Source organism: Vipera ursinii (assembly GCF_947247035.1).
Source record: "Vipera ursinii genome assembly, chromosome: 2".
NCBI classification, from domain to species: Eukaryota; Metazoa; Chordata; class Lepidosauria; order Squamata; family Viperidae; genus Vipera; species Vipera ursinii.
The window spans coordinates 138,424,609-138,451,449 of record NC_139513.1 but is presented as its reverse complement, the minus strand read 5'-3'; the positions used below and the strand labels follow the sequence as shown (position 1 = coordinate 138,451,449).

The following is a 26,841-nucleotide window of genomic DNA, read 5'->3' as shown; positions in this document are numbered from 1 at the left end:
TAAGATATGCCTCTGAAAATGAGTCTGTTGAGAAATAATAAGTGAATGTCCCATAGGTTGTTACCTATAGGACAACCTTTCCTAATTAGAGTTTGACAAAACCACGGGATTCTGCCAGACATCATGCTCTGGGAAAAAATATTGTTTTTGGGGAACGTTGCAAGGCAACACCAGCATTGACAGTGGTGGGAATTTTTATACACCACGATGTTGCTGCCAACCTGCCATTTTGCTGTTGTACATATTATAAAATGTGGATGGTGTAGGTTAGAAGTGAATTGAATTGTGAGGTATTTGTATCTTCTTCTTCTTCTTCTTCTTTTTTTTTTTTTTTTTTGCTATTTTTATGCCGGGCTTCCCTGAGACCTCAACATTATTTCAAGGGTTTCTCCACGGTAAAAAGATAAGAGAGAGGCTGCAACTGAAATGTGAAGAGTCAGACAGAAGTGTTTGAGGTGTGCAGCAGGAAAAAGGAGCTGGGAAAGGGGTAATACTTGGCAGAATATTTTACAATGCTGGCTGGAAAGGGTTGATTAGAAAAACAGATCAATAATAAATAGGTTATCCTGAGTTCATTGAGCAACTACTTTTCATTAACATAGAGATCTGACAACCACCACACAAACTTTCAGACTTTAAAAAAAAAAAACAAGCTACATGTCAGTCCGTCTAGAGGAGGACTTGCATCCAATTTGTGTGGCTTTTTGCTTTCAAAGAGATGAAAACTACTTCTCACCCTTTCCCACATTTATAGGGAAGAAGATATGAGAACCCACAGCGCCCCAAGACCTTTGTTTCCAGTAGCTTCCTCTAAAAAAGATTAAACATTATTTGGAAAGAAGAACAGGCGCTTCCCCGCTAATTGCGAGACCCATACATTTTATCCCATTCCACATACAAGTCCAGCTCCTTCTGAGAGACAGCAGGGTGGATCTTGCAGAAAACACTTTCGAAATCCTTGTAGGAGGTGGGTTGGATTTGGCCAGGCAGGCTGTGCAGTTTGTTGGTCCCTGCCTGCTGACAGAGCTGGAGGAGCTCACTGCCCGAGTAGCTTTCAGTAAGTTGGACAATGGAGGCCATCTCCCTCTCGCTGAGACAGTAGTTTTGCTGAGCTAAAGCATGGTGCAGAATCTGCCGCCTTGCAATGCTGTCTGGCGGGGAGATGTAAAATCGTTTGGCAAACCTTCTTTGGGTGGCTTCATCCAGAGTACCAGGCCTGGTGGTGGTTGCTATGACAACCACATTCTGCTCAGCTGAGGTAGCCAGCTTGTCCAGGTAGGCGAGCAACTGGGACTTCAAGATGGCAGCGTCTTCTAGGACAGATTCCAAGTCGGTGAGGAGAATAACAGCAGGCTGCCGACAGTTGGATATAAAGAAAGTGGTCTGTAGGATTTTCTCAGCCTCAGCCTTCCACTTGGAGACTAAGGCTGTCCCACTGAGCTTCAACAGGGTAGATCCCAGTTGGGTAGAAATGCACCTGCTCAGCAAGGTCTTCCCTACACCACGAGGCCCAAAAAGCAGGATGGTTCTGGGCGGTTGGTTTGCACCAGTATATGCGCCAGGCCTCAGGATGGGCCATACAAGCTCTTCTTCAATGGCAGCTTTGACAGAGACTTGTCCTGCAATGTCCGTCCACTGGACTGGAGGGCCACAGTCAATTACTTTGTTGTTCACCAATTCCAGAATGAAAGGGTCCATGGTTTTCAGCTGTTCTTCTACTGGCTGGCTGCTGTTGTCACCACTGAATGCTGTTGTTTTGGGCTGCATCCTTAGAGCAAAGGAGTCCCCCTCATGCTCCCCATTGGCAGCCGGAGGAGTGAATTTCTCAAAGGTCTCACTAGCCCTCAGCGGGGCTTCACTAACACTGTAAGCTGGAGAGACCATTCCTTTCATAGCCTGGTTGTTGAACTTTCCAATGGGCTCCTCGGAAGCCACTGTGGTTGCCACCACTCCTGCTCCACTTGGCCTTTTCCCACCTTTGAAAGGCACCTCTGAGCTCCGGTTGAATCCATTCCCTCTACATTCACCATTGTCGGACATCTGATACGGGGACTTTGGTTGCTCATAGCTGTATTTGCGATACCTGCCCTCGCCATCATCCTCCCCACCAGTGATATCAAAGGCCTTTCTTTTCAAAGAGCTCCCTGATTCACCACTCAAGGGTGCTACAGAGAGAGGACTCTGATAGCTGTAACCAGGGACCACAGGCGGACGAGAGGAAGGGGGGATGGGTGTGGGGGCAGCAATGCCTGAGGGTAAATATGAAGCTGAAGGATGGGGAGGGTGGATGGCACCATAACTGGGCTGGGATGGGTAGCTCCCTGAAGCGTAATTGTACATGGGTCCTGAAGAAGTATATCCAGGGACAAGGGTGGTGGAAGGATGGCTGGGCTGCAAGAGGCCAGAGCTATGCAGGTGGGTGGATGGGTGTGGAGGGGGAAGTGCTGAAGTGGGCTGGCTGCAATAGCCTGAGGGCAGGTAGGCTCCACTGTAGCCCGAAGGATACTCCTGAGATGCCCCGAGGCTGCCAGATGTGGTGGGTCCCCCACAAGTGTTACTGGGATAAATTGAGTCAGACAGGTTAGTGGAAACCACGGGGGATGTACCAAGACCGTTACCCGGTGTGACAGGCGGAGGGACAATCCCCTTGGAGCTAGACAGTCCATCATGCATTGGGGTCAGAGGGTAAACTCCTTCGGTGCTGTGGGCCATTGACCAAGGCTCCACCTCCCCCTTCTGTCCATTGAGGGGTCCAAAGGCGCCATCCCCATAGCTGTTGAGTGCTGATGGCCGGTCATAAGGGGAGTCGAGGACTCCTGAGTACTTCTCCGCATACCTCTTCAGCAGGTTGGAAGCAGTCAGAGCAGAGATGTCATCATTGGCCCAGGCATAGTTGAAGCGCTGCCGACTGCTATGGTAGAGATCAGATTTGTGGGCAGGTGAGGAGGTGGTGGAGGAGACATCAAGGTGCTGCTCTGGCCACTGATTCAGGGGCTGGGCATGCTCTGGTGTCCAGTGCATCTTTGACAGAGCTAGAAGGAAAGAACAAAGGAACCACAATTAGCTTTAGATTGAAAAGGAAATGCACCCTGAAAGAAACCCAGTGGCTCATTTGAGAATTACCTGCGATTATTACTGCACAAAATACAGAGATATTTATATATATTTTCATAACAACCATGCAAAGTAGAATAAGCTGGATAAATAAAATTGGGAAAAAAATGAAAAAGCTGGGAGTATCTAAACCAAGAATGTACTCTGAGCTTCCTATGTGAAGGCCTGGATCAGCCCTGCAGTGTGTCAACAGCCGGTCAACCTTGGCTATTCTTAGACAGTAAAATACCTATGGATAAGTAACTACTGGAAATACTAAGAATGGAGACTAGACAAAGTTGAAAAAGCATACTGCAAGAAAGCAATGGCAAATCACATCTATATAATTGCCCGGAAATATTATATAAAAATCCTATAATCCCAAGGAACAGTGCTCAATGTGAAGTTTACTTTTACTACTAGATAAAAGAGTTGTGTAACTGCCTTTCTTTCTACAATAAATCTGAAGGCACATTAACATATATGACTAGGGCATGTCATCTGGTTGTTGCATATCAGTTTAATACAGGTAGTCCTCAATTTACAACCACAATTGAGCCCAAAATTTCTGTTGCTAAGCAAAACATTTACTAACTGATTTTTGCCCCAATTTACGACCTTTCTTGCCACAGTTGTTAAGTAAATCACTGCAGTTGTTAAGTTAGTAACAGGATTGTTAAGTGAATCTGGCTTCCCCACTGACTTTGCTTATCAGAAGGTCACAAAAGGCGACACTGCAACTGTCATAAATATGAGTCAGTTGCCAAGTGTCTGAATTTTGATCACATGACCATGCAGATGCTACGAGGGTCGTGTGAAAAACAGTCATAAGCCACTTTTTTCAATGTTGTTGTAACTTTGAACAGTCACTAAATGAACTGTCATAAATCTAGGACTACATGTATTAATGTCGTTAATAAGATTTTAGCAAGGGAATTAATGGGTTCTTTTTAAATAGATGGCATTAATGGTCACTTCTGTAGTACAAGTGTGGACAATCTACAGGCTGAATGCAGCCCACAATTCCCCTTTCATAGCCCTAAGAGGCCCCTTTGCCCCCAGTTGCTAAAAAAAACACAACACATGACTTTTTTGCCAGTTTGAAGTGGGGAGCATCTAAATAGTAGTAAAAGCCAGAAAATATAATTAGAAAATTAAGAAATTTCCAAAATTCTGCCAGAGAAGTATCTAATATCTTATCTACCTATTAAATGCAGTAGCCTTTAGTATAAAGCTAAAGCCATCTATAGTGTGTAATCTACTAGGAAATCTATAATTCAGTTTACACCTACAGTTTGGTTTTTATAAATATAATATTGATTGCTAGTTTCTTTCTGCTGCTTCTAATCTTGTGACCTTGTCTCGTGTGCAACAACTCAAACTATGCGCATTATTCCAAGTGTGACTATACCTCAGATTTTGGGAGATTTCCAGCCTGTGAAGTAGCACTATCCCTGTTCTGAATGCCATACCTCAGTGTGTCAATGAAGCAAGACTTTTTCCTCCAACCATCCAGGTGGCTCTGTGCCTCCCTATGCTCAACAGAATTGGCCTGCTGGCGAAAGAAGGGATAAGCTCCATGCCTCCAACATCAGAAGACTGACTCTGTGGGGCAGGCTCTGGTTCTCCCTACTGTCAACAAGTATCCCACTCAGAAGTTCTTCCTTGAAGCAATCCAAACCGCAGATCAATGAAAAGCCCTCATCTTTGGCATTAGGATACTCTCATATTTTAGTTTCTTTCTTATTTTTATTCCTAGGACTGTCTTTGGTGAAAACATTTCACCGAGCTATCTACCATGACGCTGAAACTGTTAAGGAATTTGTTGTGCAGAGGTCTCCTTGTGCTACCAAAGAGTTGCACAGACAAGGAAGGGTACTGAGAGCAGCAAGAGTCACACAAGAGTACACTGAGTTGTAAAAGCAAAAAGTAGTTTACTTTTGAGGTGGTGTCAAAACAAAAATGCACAGTCAAAAATAAACAGTCCAAGTAGCAATCCAAAATACAAAGTCTTCTTACCGGTCCAGAGGTCAATACACAGTTCAGGTAACAGAGCAAAAACAGTAATAGTAGAGAGCAGTGAATTCAGAGAGAGAGAGAAGCTACGTTCCTAGCTTCCTCTTATGACCATGAGAACACTTACACACCCATTGGCCAATTAACAACTTAAAGAGATAACATCATGGTTAATATATTTTCAACCCAACATTGTAGGCTAACACCATATGCCTAACAGAAACCATTTTCATAAATAATTGTTGTAGCCCACTCAAGATTACATCATCCAAAACATGTAGTTAGGCTGGCTGATAGGTTATAGGCGATTTTACTCTAATTTCACAAAATCTTATTTGCTCCTCCTCCCGTGAAAGGTTCTTTTTGAAGCTCTTTGCCATCAGGTTAAAATTATACTATGTGAACAATGTGATGACGTTCCCAAAGGATACATCAGGTTGCAGATCCAATCTGAGCCGGTCACCAGGTTTTGTCTTCTGAGCGTTTGGACTCGTGCTAGAGCCCATCTTTAGGGAACTTCTCTCTGAAGGTAGGCTAGCAGGGAGAAGTTTCCTGAAGATGGGCTAGCAGGGAGAATTTCTCTTCTCTTCAGAAGAGAAGAAGCCCTAACCTTCAAGCCCAATGAGAAGAGGATATCTGGAAAGAATGCACCAGTTCTAGAAAGAACAACATCCAGAATCTGAAATAACAGAACAGAGGCTGTTATGTATTAGGTTTAAAGGAACACCTAAAGCACTTGCACAACAGTCACCAGCAGGAGGCGTTGAACTGTAACTGTTTTGGCGGGAATCAGCTTCGGCGGGAAACAGAAGTTCAATCCGATTGGGTGGCTGTATACCTGGCCAGGTATATAGAGTGCAGGTAACCCCTATTCCCCAGTACAGTCACTTCCACCTAATAAAGAGCTGTTATGTTGTACTCATCGTCGCGGCGTCCTTCCTGCTCTCCAGAACCCACTACACGACAGAGGCTACATCCACTCATTGCCAAACAGTTTAACAACCAGAAGGCAAAACTGAAGATTGGTTACCATCTGGCAAAACCTACCTGATAATGAAAGATCCAACAAAAGAGGCAGCATCCGGCAACTACAGGCCAATTACCTGCCTACCAACCACTTTCAAATTGCTAACTGATGTGGTAGTCCAATAGCATCTAGTTGAAAACGAACTCTCCACCTGAGCAGAAAAGAAACCGCCAAAACAGCAGACAAACAAAAGATCAACCCCTAATTGACAAGATTTTGGAAAGCTGCAAGAGAAAGAAGACCAACTTGAATGTAGCATGGATTGACTACAAAAAGGCATTCAACTCTCTGTCACCTGATTGGATAATCACATGCCTAAAAATAACAGAAGTCAGAAACTTTTTGCCATGATTAATGACGCTATAAAGAGACAATTGTTGGTCAATAGTGATAGACTAGGAGAAGTTAATATCAAGACAGGAATCTATGTTCTATCTTTCAAGGAAACTATCACCACTCCTGTTTGTCTTTGCACTGATTCCTCTATCAACACTGCTAAATAATTCAGGCCATGGCTTATCAAACATCAAAAACATCTACCAGGCTATCCCGCCTCCTTTATGTGGATGATCTGAAGTTGTGCTGGAAAACGTCATTTGAAATAGAATCATTGCTCAACACTGTCCTTATATACAGCCAAGATACTTCCATGGACTTTGCACTGGACAAACAAGCCACCCTTACAGGAGAAAAGTGGTGAAGAAATCAAGATGTTCTATGGAAATAACACCATGCTCCTTGGTTAATAGTCTGTCAACATTGGTGTGTGGATGAAGGGCATGATTTATCACTGCCAATTTTTCTGGCTTCCTATCCAGGGCTTGGAGTTCTGCTTGAGTCCAGGCCACTATTGCAGCTATGTGTCTAACGACTGGAATTGCCGAAGTGTTACTTGTCTTGGTGGTATTTTCTCCACTGAGTTAGGATAGTAGGATCTTCACCAGGGGTCCTCAAACTTGGCCCTTTTATGACTTGTGGACTTCAACTTCAACTTCTGGGAGTTGAAATCCACAAGTCATAAAGGGGCCACGTTTGAAGACCCCTGATCTTCACTCTTATGATGTATTCACTTCTAATCTTCTTTTGACTTTAGTGCACTTGATGTTGTCAGCCTGAAGGATGCCCAGATATTTGTAGTGATCATCTTCATCCAAATTTTTGGTGTTGTTTTTATAGGGAATCTTGATTCCTATGCCATGTACACGATCAGGTGATGGCACCTTGTACCTAAAGATGTTTCCAATCCCTAATAGCTTGCAACCCAGGATTCTTGCTTTAAAGATTTACATAAAGACAGAATGATCTAAATATATATGAGAGGTTTTATTATACAATGAATTGTCATTAATTCAGAGCGTTCATATTCATAAAGCCATAGCTTATAAATCATTAATTAATTAACAAGAATACAGCATAATTTATAAATCCTCAACAAAAGTTATCTATTTCAGTTTAAACTTTAAACATAAAACTTTATGTATCCCTTTCCACCATATCAAGATCTATACTATACTACCTCAGGTATCTGGAGAGAAATTCACAGCACTTTGGGCTTCCAAAAGCACCAGAGGGCAGGGCAGGAAACAATGGATGGAAACTAATCAAGGAGAGAAGCAACCTGGAATTAAGGAGTTCCTAATAGTGAAGACAATTAATTAGTGGAATGGCTTGCCATCAGAATAGCAATAGCACTTAGATTTATATACCGCTTCACAGTGTTTTACAGCCCTGTCTAAACGGTTTACAGAGTTAGGCTATTGTCCCCAACAATCTGGATCCTCATTTTTACTGACCTCAGAAGGATGGAAGACTGAGTCAACCTTGAGCAGGGAGTTAGCAGACGTAGCCTGCAGTATTGCGTACTAACCACGGCACCACCAGGGCTCTTAGTTGTGGGTGCTTCATCACTGGAGGTTTTAAGGAGAGACTGGACAGTCACTTGTCTGAAATGATATAGGGTCTCCTGCTTGAGCAAGGGGTTGGACCTCCAATATTTCTTTCAGCTCTATTCTGATTGATTGATTGCCTTTGCTAAATTCCAACTTCCAATATCTTTGACAATGCTGGCCAGAGTCCTGGCAGTGAGAATTCAAGAACATCTGCTTGAGGGTGCAATACAAGGCTAGCAAAGGCAACCAAAAGCATAAAACCCAACAGCAACTACCATTTGCCTATTAAAATTACAGCAACTACTAAGTGTTTGAGTAAATTAAAATGCTGTACATTAGAGTAACGTTAGTTCCCATGCAAAATGTTATGGGAAGGGCATTTGTAACTAAATTCCCACTGCTAAGAAAGCCTTCTTGCTAAAAAAAACTGTTGTCTGTTAGAAAATAGATGCACACAAAAGGAAAACTGGCCTTGGAGTCATTTAAAGCAGGGGTCCCCAACCCCCGGGCTGTGGCCCGCTTACTGGGCCTTGAGCCTTTAGGAACCGGGCACAGAACTGGCAGGTGAACACACACATCCCTACTTGCACGAGCAGCGGACAAGCTGCATGCACACACGCTTGCCCGTCGTATGCAGAACCATACCTTCTTCCCCCTCCACTGGTTTGCAAAGCTGAAAATGTTGGGGAACTCTGATTTAAAGAATGGGGGGTTGATATGGAAGCTGGAGTCATTTGGAAGGTTAAATTATTGTATTTTTTAATGTAAAAATTCAGCATCTTTAGAATAATAACTTAGAATAATAACTTTGTCACTTTGAATGTACACTAATCGGCATACATTAAAATGAAATTTTGTTGCATACAGCAACTTGAACTAATTCAGACACATTCAGACACATTCAGAGGCCAAGTTGTTTCAGAATTAGCTTGAGGCAGCAATAAGTACTCGGGGTAGTTCCTGAACTGGTTCCGAGGAGAGCTGTGGCACTATTTCCATCCAAAAGTGATTCAGATTAAGGTACATCAGCAAGGGAGGAGCACCATTCATTATTATTTACTCTCTTTTCTCCTTTATAGATAAAGGTGGTGTATAAAAGTAGATTAAGGGTGTCAAACTGGTGGCCCGCGGGCCTGATGCATCATGCCCACCCTGGTTCTGCAAAGGCAAAAAAAGTCATGACACATCACGATGTCAGGTAACACGATCGAGTTTGACACCCGCGATATAGATGTATGTATAGATAGTCCCCAATTTTTGACTATTTGTTTAACAATCAAAGTTTGGAGATACGCTGGGGAAAAATGACTCACAACTGGTCCTTACATTTACAATATTCCCATAGCGACATGATCAAAATCCAAATTCTTGGCAACCCAGCATACATTTACAAGGGTAGCAGCATCCCAGGGTCACGTGATCACCTTTTATGACCTTCCCAGGGGGCTTCTGGCAGGCAAAGTCAAATTTGGCTAACTACCATGCAAAAAAGATAATAAAATTGGAAGTGACTTACTTAATGACCACATCACTTAGCAATGAAAGTTCAGGTCTCAACTGTGGTTGTAAGCTGATGACTACCGGTATATATTTCCTGAAGCATGCATGCCTACCTTAAATTATGACAAAAATAGAGGCATAGCCTGGCCCACTTAACAATATTGTCCCTGCTTAAAGGAGTTGCTTTTTTATACTATTTTTTTATCACTGGGCAGCCTTTTCTTAAGCACATGGCTACTAATTGGATTGGATTCCTATTTCATCATCTAGCACACCATCGGTTGGGAATAATGGGAGATAGAGTCCGATCCATCTGGAAGCTTCCTGGTTGAGGAAGTCTGCAGGCAAGCCAGCCAGAGCTCTTTTAACCTGGCAGGGTGACACCAAGAAGCCCACCCCAGCCCTTCCCTCCTCCTCTGGGCTCAGCTGCTCCATCACAACTCGGCAGAGGAATGCACACAATGAAGCAATCAAGCGCCAAGCTGGAGGAATGCTAGCAGCACATCATTCGTCCTGACTTAAGTAACTTTAATTGCTTTGGGCTGGTTTTGGCGTTCTTTTCTCCCACCCACCCCAACTCGGCCGTTTTTTGTTTTAAACCCCAGGCCTGTGGGTTTCTCATCCTCCTGCCCTAATGAGCAAAGACATTTCAGAAGCCTTGCTGAGGGGCTAAGCAAATTCCAAAAACCTTCCAGGCTCCAGAAGGTGGGGGGAAAAAGAACACTGGGCTGAGGGGCTGAGGCCCCCAACACTTTCCACATTCTCCAGGCAAATACCACCTTTCTGCCACTCTCTCTTTACAGATGCATTTTGTAATATTTATAACCTATCCCAACCCTCTGGGGTGGCTTTGTGGTTGCAACCCTAGCTTTCCAGCGCTGGGTCTTTCATTTCTATTGTTGGTCCATGGCACTCTGTGTGTGTGTGTGTGTGTTCTTGCTCCCCCTTCTCCTCCTCTCCTTATTTGCAAGGGCCTCAGGGGAAGGCTGAGGTGGAGAAGGGGTGGCGGGGAAGCGCAGCCTCCATGCAGCCTTTAAGCCACTTGGTGACCACAGCACAATTAGATTACCTAATGCTTTAATTGACTTATATGGCATTTGTCCTTCCACTTTGGATATCAAACTTACACAAGAGGATTTAAACGGCAGGTTTAACTGGGCTTTCTTCAGCATCCTGCCTGCATTTGCTCACTATTATATTAAAAGGCACAAGAAGGCAAAGTCCATGGAGGGGCATTCTTGCCACCAATGCCTCTGTCGCCAAATCCCATCTATAAACCCCAGCCAAATAAATAAATAAATAAAGGAATGATAGAGAATTAAAAGAAGGCAGTCTGCAGGGAGACCTTTGGAAGACAAAAGAAGAGAAACCTCCCAAGAAACACTAGGTTCCCTGCAATATGTGAGGTGGGATATTTTTGGGGAGGGGGAGAGAATGATGTCATGTGCTGAAATAGCAGCAGAGACTTCTGCCTTGCAGCGGTAAATTATTAAAGGAAAAGGCATCTCAGGAGTATCAGGAAAAATGTGGTTGTTGTTTTAAATCACTAAAGGGAACCCAGCATAAGATGCTTCGGTTCATGGTGGCTGTGCCTCAAGTATTAATGAGTTCACTCTGGGACTGGAAAATTCAAATAACTAAAATTTACTGGGCACAACTTGGCAAGTGGGTGTCCGTATAAACAGAATAAAGAAAATTTAAGAAAAAATAAGCTTCAGGTTGATAAAAAAAATTAACGTTTGTCTTGTTAATGACTAAAAATATGTTTTCAGAGATTTCCTTCCTTCCTTCCCTTGGCACACTTATTTTAGCAGAAGAAAGGTATCAAGTAGTTTTCTTTCGCAAATTCAAAGAATGAGATGAGGTAAAAAGAAGAGACTGCTCCCTTCTCTGCCTTTTCCCAAAAACTGTGCTAGGGAAAAGGAAGGAAGGAAGGAAGGAAGGAAGGAAGGAAGGAAGGAAGGAAGGAAGGAAGGAAGGAAGGAAGGAAGGAAGGAAATTTCTGAAATCGTATTTTTAATCACTAACAAGACAAACGTTAATTTTTTATCAATCTGAAGCTTATTTTTTTCTTAAATTTTCTTTATTCAATTTATACGGACCACCCACTTGCCAAGTTGTGCTCAGTAAATTTTAATTATTTGAATTTTCCAGTCCTAGAGTGAACTCATTTTATACTTGGAGCATAGTCACAGCATCTTAACTGAAATCATCATTCTTTTTCAGAGGAGGAGAAACTTTTAGCTTTGGGGTATATTTTGTGTGTGCTTAAACTAAAGCCACATTTTAAAAAAAATACCACTTATAATGAACAAATTCTAAAATTGGGAATATTTTCTGGGTTGCCAAACTGAATTATGTTCCCACAGTGACATAGGCAAAATTCCATTTCTGTCCTTCATATTTCAGTATTTTTTATTTTATTTGTTTAGCTGGGGAGCTGTTTTGCTTTTTCTGTTAAACAACTGCAATGTATTTCACCTGGAGTTCTATCTAGAAATTGCAATCTCCTTCCAGCCACCTCTGCGTCTAGCTAAATTTTACCCTAAAGCTTTGAGGCCACAGAGCACACAAACATAAATTATGCAGATGATATTTTTCCTATACCTATTAGGCTGTCAAACAACTGATGATTCTTAGAGCGATTACCTCAGCACTTTATCAAATGATGTGGGGAGGAGGGGAGATCATGGAGAAAACATGAGAGATACCAAAGGAAAATAAATATATATGAAAGGGATGGGTGGGTGGGAAGAAAACAGATCTTTTGTGTTTTGTGCTGCCACTGTCCAAATATTGCCTGAACCATTTTTTAACAAGCTACAGCTACTTTCTTCTTATAGGGCATTATGAAGAAAAGCACAAATTAAATCATTCTAAAATGGTGAAATAGAATAAATACCTGATATTTGTGTCCATCCAAATGTTCTGAAAACAACACCATACATGCACATGTATCTTCCCCACCATAAATGTCTAAGCTAATTTTTAACAATTATACTCTACCACTTTTATTTATATATTTTTTTTAAAAAAAAACCTTTTGACTTTGATTTTAGTTTGCTGGAAGTTTAGTGAGTGAAATTTCTTGACAGCTCACAGAATTAAATGAAAGGCAGAATATGAATCAAATAAATACAACTATTGCAATACAATTTAAGTAACTGCCCAAAGCATTATTTTCTGCTCTATGACTTTAAAGTTTAAGATTTCAAGAGACAGCAGTACCTAAAAGAATTATTTTAAAAAATCAGCTAGGAACATAGTCTCCAATGGAAGGATGTGGCACAAGTGTTTTGGAAAATTATAATTGACTTTGTTATTTATTTATCTTGGTATATTGCCAATGACTAATATCTTGTGGGTTTAACAAAATGTAGCTCAGTTGCACTCTCAGCTGCAAAAGATTCCACAGAAAAATTCTAATTTCCAACACAGAGGCCTTAAACCAGAAAAAGTTAACTGTGGTCAGTTCCATTGAAAGTAAGGCAAAATTTACATTTAACTTTTTGATGAATTTAGTAAGAACCAACCATGAGAATTTCATTTAAATAGATTAAGGCCTGATTCTCCAGTTTTTCTAAATAAATTCTACAGTTTCTAAGCCAGATCTTGAAAAACGGACTTATAAAACTAAAAATATTAAGGAAGAAAGAAATTACGACATCTAACAAACTGAATCCTGCTTGTGCACATTCCACTCAGTTAAATACTAAATTCCAAAACCCCTCAGCAGCTTTGTTGGGATGAAAAATTTCAGTGTGGTCAAGACAAAAATGGATTTCAATTAAATTCAGTGCTTAGAGAATCAAATCGTTTCACAATGTATTTCATAATTTTCTCCTTTTGCTTCAATTTCATGGGAGTTTTGGAAGGGCTCTGCAGCAGGGCTATCTGGGATGAGGGTCAAAATGCTCAAAGCGGACATTGTGAGAAAAGGATCGAAAGCACACCCCTTTCTGCATCCATCATAAGATGCCCATGAAAGGGGGAGGGGCTACATTGCACAGCAAAGGCCACCATCTTGACTTCTTTTACCTTCTTTTACTGCAAATGGCCCTGCTCCAGGGGTTATGGCTAAGGTTTTGGGACGGTCTATTGTACCCTCACAGCTTAAGTTATTTTTAATGGGGAAATTACTTAGTAGCCCAGTGTTTCTTAACCTTGGCAACTTTAAGATGTATGGACTTCAACTCCTAGAATTCCCTAGACAGCAATGAATATTAAAGCAGAGTTCAATCTTATGGACATTATCAGAGAATGCATCCCACTGTATATGCCATATCCACATGCACTGAACTGAGCAGGACTTTTGAAAAAGTCTCCCCCCAAAAGCAAAGAGAATAATCAAAGCAGGAACTCAAATATCAATATTTAACAGTGAGAGTTATTAATCAAGGTCCCTGCAGGGTAAATTCTGAATCATCTGCACTCTGTCACATACAGTATGGCTTATTCTTCTAAAAGCTATGCTTTTAGTTTAAACACAAATCTTTGGAGCTGATTTTTGATTTACCGATAGGGTCTTTACTAGACGGTCAGGCTGTAAACCTATGTATCTGGGTCTCCATTTTATTAAATTTTAGGAAAGGGAGCCCTATCTCCAAGAAAGGAAACACACCTAGCCATATTTATGGTGGATGAACGCTAGGGACAAAAGGCAACATATCTAAACTAACCTCTTACCTTTCATTTTAAAAAAGGGAAAAGGAGAAAAATGGGGGGGGGGGGTAGGAAGAGAAAGAAAGAGAGAGAGAGAGTGTTGTCAGGCATTTGAAATGGAACGTGAATAAGCATTCCCCAAGAAGGCAGATGTTTCAATGTGCTCCCTTGGCAGTGTGAGAGAATTACTGCCCAGTGACCAAATAGCCTGTCAGTTTCCCACCCTCTCGGCTGGCCCATTATCTAAAGCCCAAGACAAAAGGAAGGAGGGAGGGCCACTGAGGAGAGAATCCCATTGTCCCCTTGCACTCTAATTATGGAAATCTGGTTAATCTATTCAGGAGCATCTATGGACTGGACTGGGCTTGCTGCCGGGGAGTGGTGGTTGGTGGTGGGGACTCTTTTGGCCAAAGCTTGCAGAAAAGGTTTCCAACTATTCAGCGTTTTAAGCAGATGCCCTCTCCCCCAGCCCACACCCCTGCTGTTCCCCAGATCCTGGCTGTTTCTTCTTCCACAGTAAAAAGGATCTTTTCTCTTATTCCTCCTGCCACCTTTTTTAAAAACAAGACCTGGTGGTCAATTCCAAACGGAGTCATCAGCTGCCTTTAACATCCTCTGATGCCAGCGGTTAGCCATTATGGACACCACGCAGGGCCGGTGTGTTCTGCAGACAACCCACATTCTGTGTTCGTAAGCACCACACAGGCATGTGTCTATTGTCCCCCTTAAATCTGCGTGCATAAATGTTAAGATGCCCTTGCACTGTGCTCTGGAGGAAGATACATAGGAAGACCAGTATGTTAACCTACAACAAACACACTCATGGAATGAGGAAGATACCCCAGGAAGTCAGATGTGCCTAGCAGTGGGGGGTGGGGATACAAAATGTTGACGCCTATAGCCTCTTTTGCTGCTCCGCTGTTTAACAAAGGGGCATCTCACTTGCAGTTAGGAGACTAGCTTATCTTCCTAAAAACATTCTGCGTTAAGGCTGACCCAGAATTACCACTGACTAGGAAAAAAGGGAGAGCTGTACAAATGCATGAAATCTCTAGCTGGTTCATCTGACATCCCCTTTAGTTCAGTATAAAGCATGTGCTTATTTTAATTGCTGTTAATGGGCTAAAAATGCTCCTCCTCATAGCCTCAATGTTATTTTCCCCCCTCCCATATATTTTTTAAAAGAACACTTTTTTCTTGTTAAGTGATATAACGTACAACATATATGTGTTATTGTTTATTTTGGGGCCACCTGAAGACTCATAAGCCTCTTCATTTACGTCCCAGTGTGAAACCCCTCCAGCCATTAATTTTAAAACGCTGAGATTAAAAGTGATAATTGTTTTATTTATTTCACAGGTTGGCTTGCCATTTAATCCCCATTAGAAGATCAACCACACACAATATGGAAATGGAAACACTAATATGTACAGTAGTTAAAGTCAAAAAATAAGAAAACGTATTCCATAAATTGTAACCCAAGTGGCATAATAAACTCAACTATATGCCATATTTTGTAATGACTGATGCCCCATTCTTCCTTTCTGGGCTTGTTTCTTTTTGCTTATAATTGCTCCTTTGTCTCGTGGCACATAAATTTATTAATATATTATTACAGTTGGTCATACAGTCAGCCAGATGTTTAGACTACATTTGGCATTTTTATCCACCTACTGCATCCTTCCCAAGGACCTGGGCTAAGCAGATGTTGTTGTTTGATGGTGTTAAAAATATAGTTGCAAGTAAGCTGCTCCAAGTAAAGCTGCCTTTTGCAATTGACCAATGGTGATTTTCTCAGTGCCAATGGTGTTGAAGTGATGCTTCAGATGTTGTAAGTCTGTCGGTATGGAGTATACAGAATGCCAAGATAGATAGATAGATAGATAGATAGATAGATAGATAGATAGATAGATAGATAGATAGATAGATAGATATAATTAATTAATTTAATTAATTAATTAATTTGCTGCCCATTTCGCCAAGATAAGGAGTCTTGAATTCTAAACAACATGAGCTTATCAGTTCTTTTATCCAACTGTCCAATAGGAGGCAACATTAAAAGCACTCAATGAACACCCTCCTCCAACTTTCCAAAAGTGAATGGTTGCTAGAGGGGGAGATAAAAAACAGTCAAGGTACTTTCACTCTCCTGTGTTTGTTGAACCTCTGTCGGGAAGTTGAGAATGCTGGCCTGAGCCCAAGAGATGGGAGGATGCCCTAAATTAGAAACTCCACAAAGCCTCAGAGCTCTGTTGCAAACAGCTGAGCTGGAAATAAGTGACAAAGTTCCCAAACATGGAGCATAGCAGGAGATCAGGTAAGGATGAAGCTGAATCTGGACATTAGCTATAAATGCCCAGCCTGGAAAGTTTTCTCTCTTATCACCTGCTGTATTAAAAGGGAGCACGTGGGAGCAAAAAATAGAGTCTAGATAGAGGTCTGCATGATCAGCAATGGAAGAGCAAAACTTTAATAACATCAGTAATAAGATTTTCTTCTCTGTCATTGCATCACCTAAATCAGGCTGCTTAAATGAATAACATTTGGAGGAAAAACTGAAGTGAGCTTCAGTCTGAGTTCAGGGGGACCTTGTTCCTTGATTTGAGGGGCATGCCAGCCTCAACAAAATACTGTTTTTCAAAACTGAATGATGTCTCCCGACCCCCACTTTTAAACAGGAGCAGAGTTTAAAATGAAGTAATAGAAGCAGCTAACTACAATTCCTAGCAAGGAAGGATACTATGGTCCATATGGAAGGATGATGATTATTTTTATTTATTTATTTATACCCCACATGTATTGTTTGTATAAATAATGTAAGGTGGTGAACACACAATATACTACTTCCTCCCCTTATTTTTCCCACAACAGCAACCCTGTGAGGTGGGCTGGCCTGAGAGAAAATAACTGGCCCAAAGCCACCCAGCTGGTTTTCATAGCTAAGGCAGGACAAAACTCACAATCTCCTGCCTTCTAGCCTGGTGCCTTAACCACTAGACCCAGCTATGATGACATGAAATTTCAGCTTACCTTGTAAGTTTAGCGTTCAAATATTTTGTAAATACATGAAAGGATTGCGTCTATTTACTAGCTCTTATAGACAATGCAGCATTTGAATATGAAAGTTGGGGTTCTCCAGAGTTTACTATATTCCAATGACAACTATTCTCATTTTGTTTCTTATGTTTCCCTAAAGCATCTCTGAGAAAACATGGGATATCGTGTCAATTTTCATCCAGTTTAGCAATTCATATCTATCCATAAATGATATGTATTCTTGTATTATATTTTTCAGATCATACAGAGGAAAGACAATCAGGTAATGAAGAGAAACATTTCAACAAGTTCATCAGCCATTTCTTTGATCACTTGTCTGGACATTAATTCTGCATCATCATCAGAAAACATCTGCTGGTATTTGAAACAAATAGCTCACTTTGCAATACTCCTGTTTGAAGCACTGAGTCAGTTTTTGAATTCTATCAGTATGGTTTTCAATTTTTTGATTTCTTTGTTTTTTGTATATTGTAAATGTTTTTTTTGGTCTTTGTTGGTGTATGGCAGGGGTGTCAAACTCAATTTCATTGAGGGCCGCATCAGCATTGCAGTTGCCCTCAGGGGGCCGGGTGGATATGGCCTGGGTGGGCGTGGCCTACTGGGTGGGTGTGGCCAGCTCTACATCATTGGCATCAAGGGTGCCTATGGGGGCCTGGGCAGGAGTGGGAGGGATCTGAGGGTCTCTGGCAGAAGGAGGGTCTCTGGGTCAGGGCCAAGGCAGTGGGGGCCGTTCCCTCACTGTTTCCAGGATGGCTTCACGGGCCACATGAAACCACTTCACGGGCCGAATCCGGCCCCCGGGCCTTGTGTTTGACATGTCTGGTGTATGGTGTGTTTTTAACACGAAATGTAAATAAAGATTCATTTATTAAAAAAAGTAGGTAAAAATATCCCACTATCTCTATGTTATCTGTATCTGGGTAAAAATCATCAGTGTCATTTTAGGAATGTGAAAATTTTCCTTTGGGTATGCCCTACGAAATATCAACAGGACTGGGGCTGTTTGGATCTGAGGGGAAACCTCATTCCAGAGAGCAGGTGCTGCTGCAGAGAAGACGCATTTCTGGGCATTATTTAATAAACCCAGAGCATGCCAATTCTGCCAGGCAGGCAATCCCTCGAGACGCTAGACCAGTGATGGAGAAACTTTTAGAGACCAAGTGCCCAAACTGCAACCCAAAACCCACTTATGTATCGTCGGGTGCCAGGTGGGCATAACCCATTGGGTGGCTGCGGTGGTAACGGCAGACTGGGTGGGACTAAAAAGTTCAATCAATTCCAACTTTGCGAGATCTTTTTTTTTCCTGCGAGAAGTTGAAATTGATTGATTGAACTTTTTTTTTTGCACACGGTGGTGAAGGCCAAAGCAAAAAGGGTTTATAAAACCCAGCTGAAGGCCTTGGACTGGGGCGATGGCATGTGTGCCCACAGAGAGGGCTCTGCATGCCACCTGTGGCACGCGTGCCATAGGTTCACCACCACGGCACTAGACCCTAGGCCATGTGTGCCACCTAGAGATCTTTCCATGTTTAAAAGGGGTGTCCCTTCTTCCATAGCAAATAGGGATATTAGAAATTCTATCCAATATATTTGATGTCAAAGTTGTCTACTTGTCATTTTAAAGTTGTGTGTGTTCATTTATAATTTAAAAAAAACCAGAGGCAGTTCAAATGTAAGCCTTAGCCTCATATTTTAAATCAGATTTCAAGAATTTGATGCGTTTGAAACTATGAATCTTCAGAAAGTCCACTGAAATAATATTATAACTGGAAAAGAGATGTCAAGTAGCATGTCGGGATTTAACAATGAACCTTACTCAGTTTCAGCAATAAATTTTCCATCAAGTAATTGCATTTTTCATGTGCAAGACTGCTCTCTTTATTTATTCTTGTCTGATGGGTTTCATCCTTTCCCCCTAACTCATTCCTGGAGCAAGTCTTACTGAGTTTCAAGACCAGGGAGTAATTTTGCCTAGTGAGAAACTGGCAGGTCATAACTTGAGGACTACCTGTATTTAAGTAGCCACTCTGCTTTCAGCTGCCAATCTCTTTTTTACCTATTTAATCATACAGCCTTGTTTGAAATACAGAACAGCGCAGCAAATAATATTTCCAGAACTTTGGGGCATACAGAATGCTTGCACTCTGTGAATTTGACACTTGGCCCAGCTCTGCTAAGAATTATATTACATCTAACATTATTCTTATAAAGGTGGATGCATCTATATATTGCGTTCAAAACAAACCAGGTGTTTTGAATGCAGTATGTTTTGCATTCAAACAAGTTTGTTCTATTCTTATAGATAAAGAATATCAGAAAGAAGGGCTGGGCACATCACTGACCATCCTGGATCTTAGAAAATCATCTTTCTGCTCTCAGAATGAGGACATTCCAGGAAGGGGGGAAAATACTTGCCTTTCCAAGGAAATTTTCTCCACTTTTAGCTGTGCACTCTATTGTCCAAACACCAGCAGAGGCAACTGTAGACATGCCCTAAAATCCCCAGACGGTCCCTCTCCACCACCTCACCAGATTGAATCAGGAACACACAAGCACATGCATGTTTATCTTCTTCAGTTTTTCCATCCCCCAGGTCATGGTGATTATTGCTGGGCAGGAAGGTGAAATTTTAAAATTAAAACTTCCCAAGGCTCATACCATAGGAGATGGAGGCGAAAAACAAACAAACGGTGCTTGCTTTGCCCAACTGGTGCACTGCGCAATGCACATCCTCGTGATCCTTGTTGACAAAAGGAAGGATGGTTTTGCAATCAAAACAGGGTCAATGTACATATGCTCAAAGGATTGAGGCTAACTTCCATGGAGCCCATATTCCATGTCCACCCACTGGAGCCATCCCTGCCTGGAATCAAGTTTCAACTCTTTTCTTTTTGTCTGTTTGCTTCTGTGAGCCCAGTGATCTCTCTCGTGTCCACTCCCTGTCCACTCATATAACAAGGGCACAGCAGCTGGGCACTTGAGTGTCCAGTAGGCCATTCCCCATCTGTGTCATTTTTGTATCTGTCCGGCAACTAAAAAATTAATATGTATCCATTTATACGTGGCCAGCAGCTGAGCATTACCCATCTGTCAGCCTGACAGCAGATAATCTTGGCCAAACACAAGCAAGAGAGAGTGAGCAGGAGAAAAACGAAGCTGAGCAAAATATTTGCCTTGCGGGGTCAACCTGGACACTCCCAATGTAGCACATTACCAAAAAAAAATTCACACTCCACACCAAACATTTACTTTGGCTTATCCCTTGGAGGAACTGAAATTGGTTAGATGTATGCATGACTAAGCCATAAAGCATAGTTTAAAAACTTCAGGGTCTTGGTTTGCACACTGCATGAACAAAAACTAAATAAACTGTATGGTAGCTCAACCTGATGTGTGAAATCCAGAAATCCAGTCAATGATTCCCATTCGAGGCCATATAAATTTTCTGAAGGAAATCTATAAATCCTAAGAGTTATGTGGGACATTGAGGGCAAATGGGGGCTCAAGGTTTTAGACAGCCATCCCATTCTTCCCATCTGCAGTAACTTCTGACAGCCAATGGAGTCCAACTATGCTAGCCCAAAGAAATCTCTATTCTAAAGTAAAATGGCTTATCTAAAAATGCACCTTTGCTTACAAATCTTGAGGTAGAAAACGCTGGATAAGATTGCATATTTTGTGGATGGTCATGAATTCAAGTTTTAACAGTCCCTGACTAAGCACAAGGCTGCATTGCAGGAGAATAGATTTGGCAGGACTCAGCATGCTTGGTGGGTGAGTGTTTGTGTGTGCTCATGAAATATCAAATTCTGAACTCCTACATTTCTAAGGGCTGTAATAAACTACGGCCACTTGGCATAGGGCAAGCATTCAACATGAAATGAGAACCAGTCCTGGTAGCAGCACATGATGAGAAAGTTAGCTGTGCTTCAGAGACACTTGTCCGTCACTGCTGACCTAAGAGACAATATGGACATGAAAGTAGGAACCCATGGAGAGAAAACTGGGGATTGTACACTTTTCAAACATGCATGAAGAAAGGAAACAGTTACAATCCTACTGTTATTAAGCTGATCCTGCTGTCAATTTCCATTCTGAAAATTGTTGCATGAAACACTACCCTGCCACATCCAGGGCCAATCTCGGGGGGGGGAAATCCTTGTGGGGACTCTTGGTTCTCTGAGTTTGTTTTCTTGCAGATATATCATTACCAAACTAGGCAACATCATCAGTGCTCTGATTATGTTACCTTGTTTGGTAATTAAACATCTACAAGAAAACAATCAAGCTTAGAGGGTACCAAGGATTTCACAGTTCAACCCTGAGCTACAAATATTCTCTTCCTTAAAAACAAAAACAAATTAAAAATCCTTGCTGCATCATTTGCATGTAAATTCTATCATTATCTCACAGAAAAAATCAAATTGCTTCATTCTTCTGAAATTTCTGGATGAAATGGAAAGAGAATTTTTACAAAGGGCACATAAGAGAAGGCTGATGAATTGGTCATGGAACTCTTTTCACTGAAGGGACAAATGCACTATCAAAAAGAAGACATTTTGAGCTTGCAATACAATTTAAAAACATAACCACAACATAACTAAAATAGAGTAACAGAGGTCCCTTTGTGGGAGCACACTTCAAATATTTAAAATGTATTTGAAAAATTCTTGCAAAATGGCTGCTAGGGCACACTTATTCTCAAAATGGCCACTTCAAAGGCTGTAATAGTGATTTACCACACTGATAGTTGTCGTCTTCTTCTGCAATGTCCTTTTTCTGAACAGAATGATCCATTTTTGAACAAACACTGGGGTATACTTTGCATTTTTTGAGAAAAAGTCCTGGACTCATTTAGGGCACAGAGACAAATCAGGGGGGAGGATCCCGGGAGGGGCTGGTGCTTTGTTTTACACTGTGACTATGTCAACTTCCCTTTTAAAAAAAATTTCCCTGTTAAAAGGGAAAAGGAAAGAGCCTGGCAGGATCCTAGGATGGTATCCGTAAGAATTCTGAAAGGTGCCACATTGGGGGCTTAGATATATAGATTTAATCAATGCAAAATTCTTTGTATGTTAAGTGATGTTTGGTTCATGAACCATTCATGATATGAATAACCTCAAAGCAAATATCTTTTTTTCTGTTTTGTCTCTGCTATCTAACTACAATGATGATCATACATAATTAAGGAGATCCAACTTTCAAGCAGAGGCCAGGAACAAATGATTCTGTGGGTGTTTATGAAAGAGAAGGAGAAAGAAAAGTGGGAGAGAGAGAAAATTATCTTAGTTTTCATCCCAATTGACAAGTTACACAATATATTTCACTATAAAATGAGATCGCTCCTCCACCACCACCGTAGTACCTTCCCTTATGTTCCTGTCTATATCACATTCCCTATCACAGTTTCCAAAGAATCTTTCTGCTGTATGCAAGAGAGGACCATGATTTTTTAATCAGCATTAGAATACATGCTATAGGGGGGCTCAGTCCAGTCAACACCTTGTCCCATAGATCTGTTTTTTTATTACAAATGTATAATGCTAAGGTCACTGTGGTCTAGCAGAGGGCTCTAGAAACTGCCATAAATATCAAAGCCTAGAAATAATAAGCACATGAGGGCAGGGGGTGAAGGGACAGAGCCCCACAAACCAACTGGACAGGTTCTACAGGCCCCATGCAGGCTACTTGTTGTCTGTTAAAGTACACTGTGTTTCTGTAACCTTCTTATTCCTTTACAATATGGCGAACAGAAAATCGTTTGTAATGAATTTCACAAAGCTCTGACATCCCTTGGAGGTTTGATCAGAGTTGTCCTTCAGTGAGATCAGGATTGGCTGGCACACAGTACTGAGCCACCTCCCAGCAACAGATGGACAGAGAGAAATCTTCCTGTGTTTAAATGTTTTATTTTTTTTAGTGCAAAGTAACTCCCAAACATCTGCACAAGCTACTTCACTTATGGAATCTACAAAAAAAGCAGGGCAGATGAAGGAATGTGGAAAGCAATCACTATAAGTAGAAAATCTGAAATTCTTAGCAGTAGCACAGGTCAATACAATAAACATTAATATTGTGCACTGAAATAAAATTTAGCAATGGCCATTCTTGTGTATTAGGTTTTGGGAAAGCAACTATTCACATGGTTGAACTCTAACTGTTCTGGCGGGAGTCCTAGTGGAGGGATTGTTAGGTTCAATCTGACTGGATGTATGAAAGTATATAAGCTTGCATGTACGCCCTAACTCCCCAGTACAGACATGATTGCCAATAAAGCAATAGTTCACTTGTACTCATCTGCCTGGCGTCTTGTCTACACTTCAGAACCTGAAACACAATAGTGGCGACGAAGGTGGGATCCTGCTTTGCCATAGAGCTGAAGTCATGAGGGGATGGCTTCACGTGCTGGAGGAAAGAGGCATCTTCCCCCCCTCTCTATCAGCCGGCTAGATCAGCACGCTAGCGGCCTCGTGCTCAGAAGCACCCAACTGAGTTTGCGGAGCAGGATCCAAGCCCAGAAGAAAAAAGATGCCAAAAGTCGGCCAGCCTCGTGAATTCGACATCCGCCACCCTGAACAGTGGCCATCGCACCTCGGACAAATAGAAAATTACAGGCAAACCAGATCACGGAGGACGGCCTGAAAGTGGCGACACTACTCTGCATAAGTGGACCTGCAACATTCGACCTGGCCGAAAGCCTATTCACCCCAACGCCAATTGAGACTGTCTCATTCGCTGATCTTAAACAAAAGCTGAACACTCACTTCAACCCCAGGATGTCGGAGATGGCCTGGCGGTTCAGATTTGATCAACAAGTGCAACGCCCTAGGGAAACTGCATCAGAATTCATCATGGCCTTATGCCAGGCCACTCGCCTATGTAGGTTTTCCAACCTAGATGAGTATCTTTGAGACCGGCTCGTAAGTGGCCTTAGAGACAAGGCGTTGCAACAAAGACTATTCGCTAGGACCAATCTAACCCTTCAGGATGCACAAGACAGAATTATGGCTGACGAAGCAGCCGGAGGCGCGGTCCAGGTGGTCCAGACGTCCAAAACCAGTAATCTGGAAGAAACAATACACCACAAGGCCGTTTCTTACAATGAGAACGCAGTCAAAGAGGAAACAGAGGTGGACAAGATTCGGAAAAGAACAGAGCCACACAAACGAGGACTCGAGAACAGAGAAGGCAATCAGAAGGCCATTTTCTTCTCTAGATGCGGGGGTTGCGGCGGCAACCATGCAAGAATGAACTGCAAGTTCTGGTCGGCCACATGTCGGGCCTGCGGTCGAACAGGGCACATCGCGACAGTATGCCGAAGCCATTTCAGAGACAGCCAACACAAACAACAACCGGAAAATTCGCCAAGGAGAGGTACCGGGGCTCAGAGCCCAACCAGTGTAGGGTTTTGTGAAAGCCAAAGGGCTATTTGCCGAACCGGGGCCTGCTGTCCTTTAAAACCTAAGTTAAAACTGTAAATTCATCTTCAAGGTATTCCTTGTAAGATGGAGTTAGATTCTGGTTCTGTGGTTTCAATGATTTCATACGAGACTTTTAAATTTGTTTGTGGCCGCAGTAAGCAGTGGGCTAAATTGAGACCCTCTAGCATTTTGCTGACTGATTTTCAGAACGCCCAGGTTAAAACCAAGGGGGAGGCCACCCTATCTGTTAAATTCAAAAAGTTTCATGGGCACCTCAATGTTGTTGTGGTCGAAGGCCAAAGAACTAGCTTAATAGGATTGGACTGGTTTGAAGCGTTAGGAATTGCAATTACCGGCATAAACCGAACTCAGGGGGTTAACATCGAATCTGTCTGTAAAGAATTCACAGACATATTCGATTCCAAGCTTGGATGGTACACTGGGCCCCCCATCTCATTTAAGTTAGACCCAAATGTTTTGCCAATTAGAGTCAAACCCAGAAGAGTCCCATTCGTGCTAAAACATAAGATTGAGGCCGAGTTGGACAAATTAGTAGAACAGGGGGTGCTGCATCCCACTCAAATCAAATGGGGAAATCCGCATCTGTGTAGATTATAAGTGTACCCTGAATAAAGCCCTTAATCAGCATGCTTACCCCATGGTCAGCCATGTGCTTGCTTCCCTGCAAGGTGGCGCCATTTTCACGAAACTCGATCTAGCGCAGGCGTACCAGCAGCTGCCTGTTAGCAAGGCTACAGCAGCAGCCCAGACCATAGTAACACACAAGGGAGCATTCAGAGTCAACCGTCTACAATTCGGCGTAAGTGTGGCACCAGGAATTTTTCAAGAGATAATGGAACGTACTTTAAAGGGCATTCCGAGCGTTTGCCCATATTTTGACATTTTAATCATGGGGGAAACTGAGGAAGTCTTAGCAAATAGACTCAGAGCTGTGTTAAATAGGTTTCGCTCTGCTGGTCTCAAGCTGAAAATAGATAAATGTAACATTGGGGTCACTTCTACAGAGTTTCTAGGATTCCGAATTGATGCCAGTGGAATCCACCCTGTAGAGTAAAGGCTATTAAAATGGCCCCCAGCCCTAAAACTAAGGCAGAGTTTCAGGCATTTTTAGGGTTATTAAGTTTCTACCACTCAGTTTTGCCTAACAAGGCTGCCATAGCTGAGCCACTTCACAGGTTGCTAGATAAAAAAGTTGTATGGAAGTGGACTAGTTTGCATGAGGAAAGTTTCAAAAAACTTAAGAACCTATTATCTGACAAATCCACTGTCACCCACTATATCGAATCCAAGCCTGTCTGCATCGTTTGTGATGCTTCCGCCTATGGAGTGGGAGCTGTTTTAAGCCATTTGGGAAGGAATGGGGAGCAAGTCCCCATCGCTTATTACGCAAGAACTCTATCGAAGGCTGAGAGGAATTACACACAGATAGACAAGGAAGCTTTGGCTATTGTTGATGGGGTTAAAAAATTCCATGATTATCTTTTTGGTAGGAAGTTCACTGTGTTTACTAACCATAAGCCTCTCTTAGGCTTATTCACAACTGACAAGCAAACCCCTCATATACTTTCACCAAGGATGCTTAGGTGGTCCATATTCTTATCTCCCTATAGTTTCAAAATGATTCACAAACCTAGAAAAGAAATGGGCCATGCTGATGGCCTAAGTAGGCTTCCCTTACCATTTATCGATCCAGATCCAGCCCCTGCTACACAAATACTGTCCATTCAAGAGTTACCTGAATTCCCCCTCCACGCAGGGGACATAGCGGCTGAAACTGTGTCAGATAAGATTTTGAGCAGAGTTCTATCATGGGTATTCACTGGATGGCAAGACAAAAGTCCAGGTCCTGAGTTCCAAGCTTATTTTTTAAGAAGGCATGAGTTATCAGCTCACAAAGGGTGTTTATTATGGGGTAATAGGGTCATCATACCTTTTGTCTTGAAAGATAGGGTACTAAAGTCTCTACATGAGGGACACCCTGGCATAGTGCGCATGAAAGCGCTAGCCAGGAGCTACTTGTAGTGGCCTGGGCTAGACAAGGCTGTTGAAGAGCAGGTACATGGTTGTTATATTTGTCAAAGGTCTAGACCCAAAATGCCTCAGGCACCTGTTCACAGATGGGAGCCAACTCACACGCCCTGGTCCAAGGTCCATG

At 42.2% G+C, this 26,841-nt stretch overlaps 1 protein-coding gene across 1 annotated transcript in view; it reads right to left on the bottom strand.

Moving 5' to 3' along the window:
- Positions 1–858: 858 nt before the first annotated feature.
- FIGNL2 (fidgetin like 2) overlaps positions 859–26,841 on the bottom strand; it is a gene marked incomplete at its 3' end in the record, with an annotated part of 68,156 nt that continues 42,173 nt past the window's right edge. The window contains exon 2 of the mRNA XM_083351120.1: positions 859–3,032. Coding sequence (XP_083207246.1) covers positions 859–3,021 — 2,163 coding nt within the window. The 5' untranslated portion in view covers positions 3,022–3,032. The remainder of the gene's footprint in view (positions 3,033–26,841) is intronic.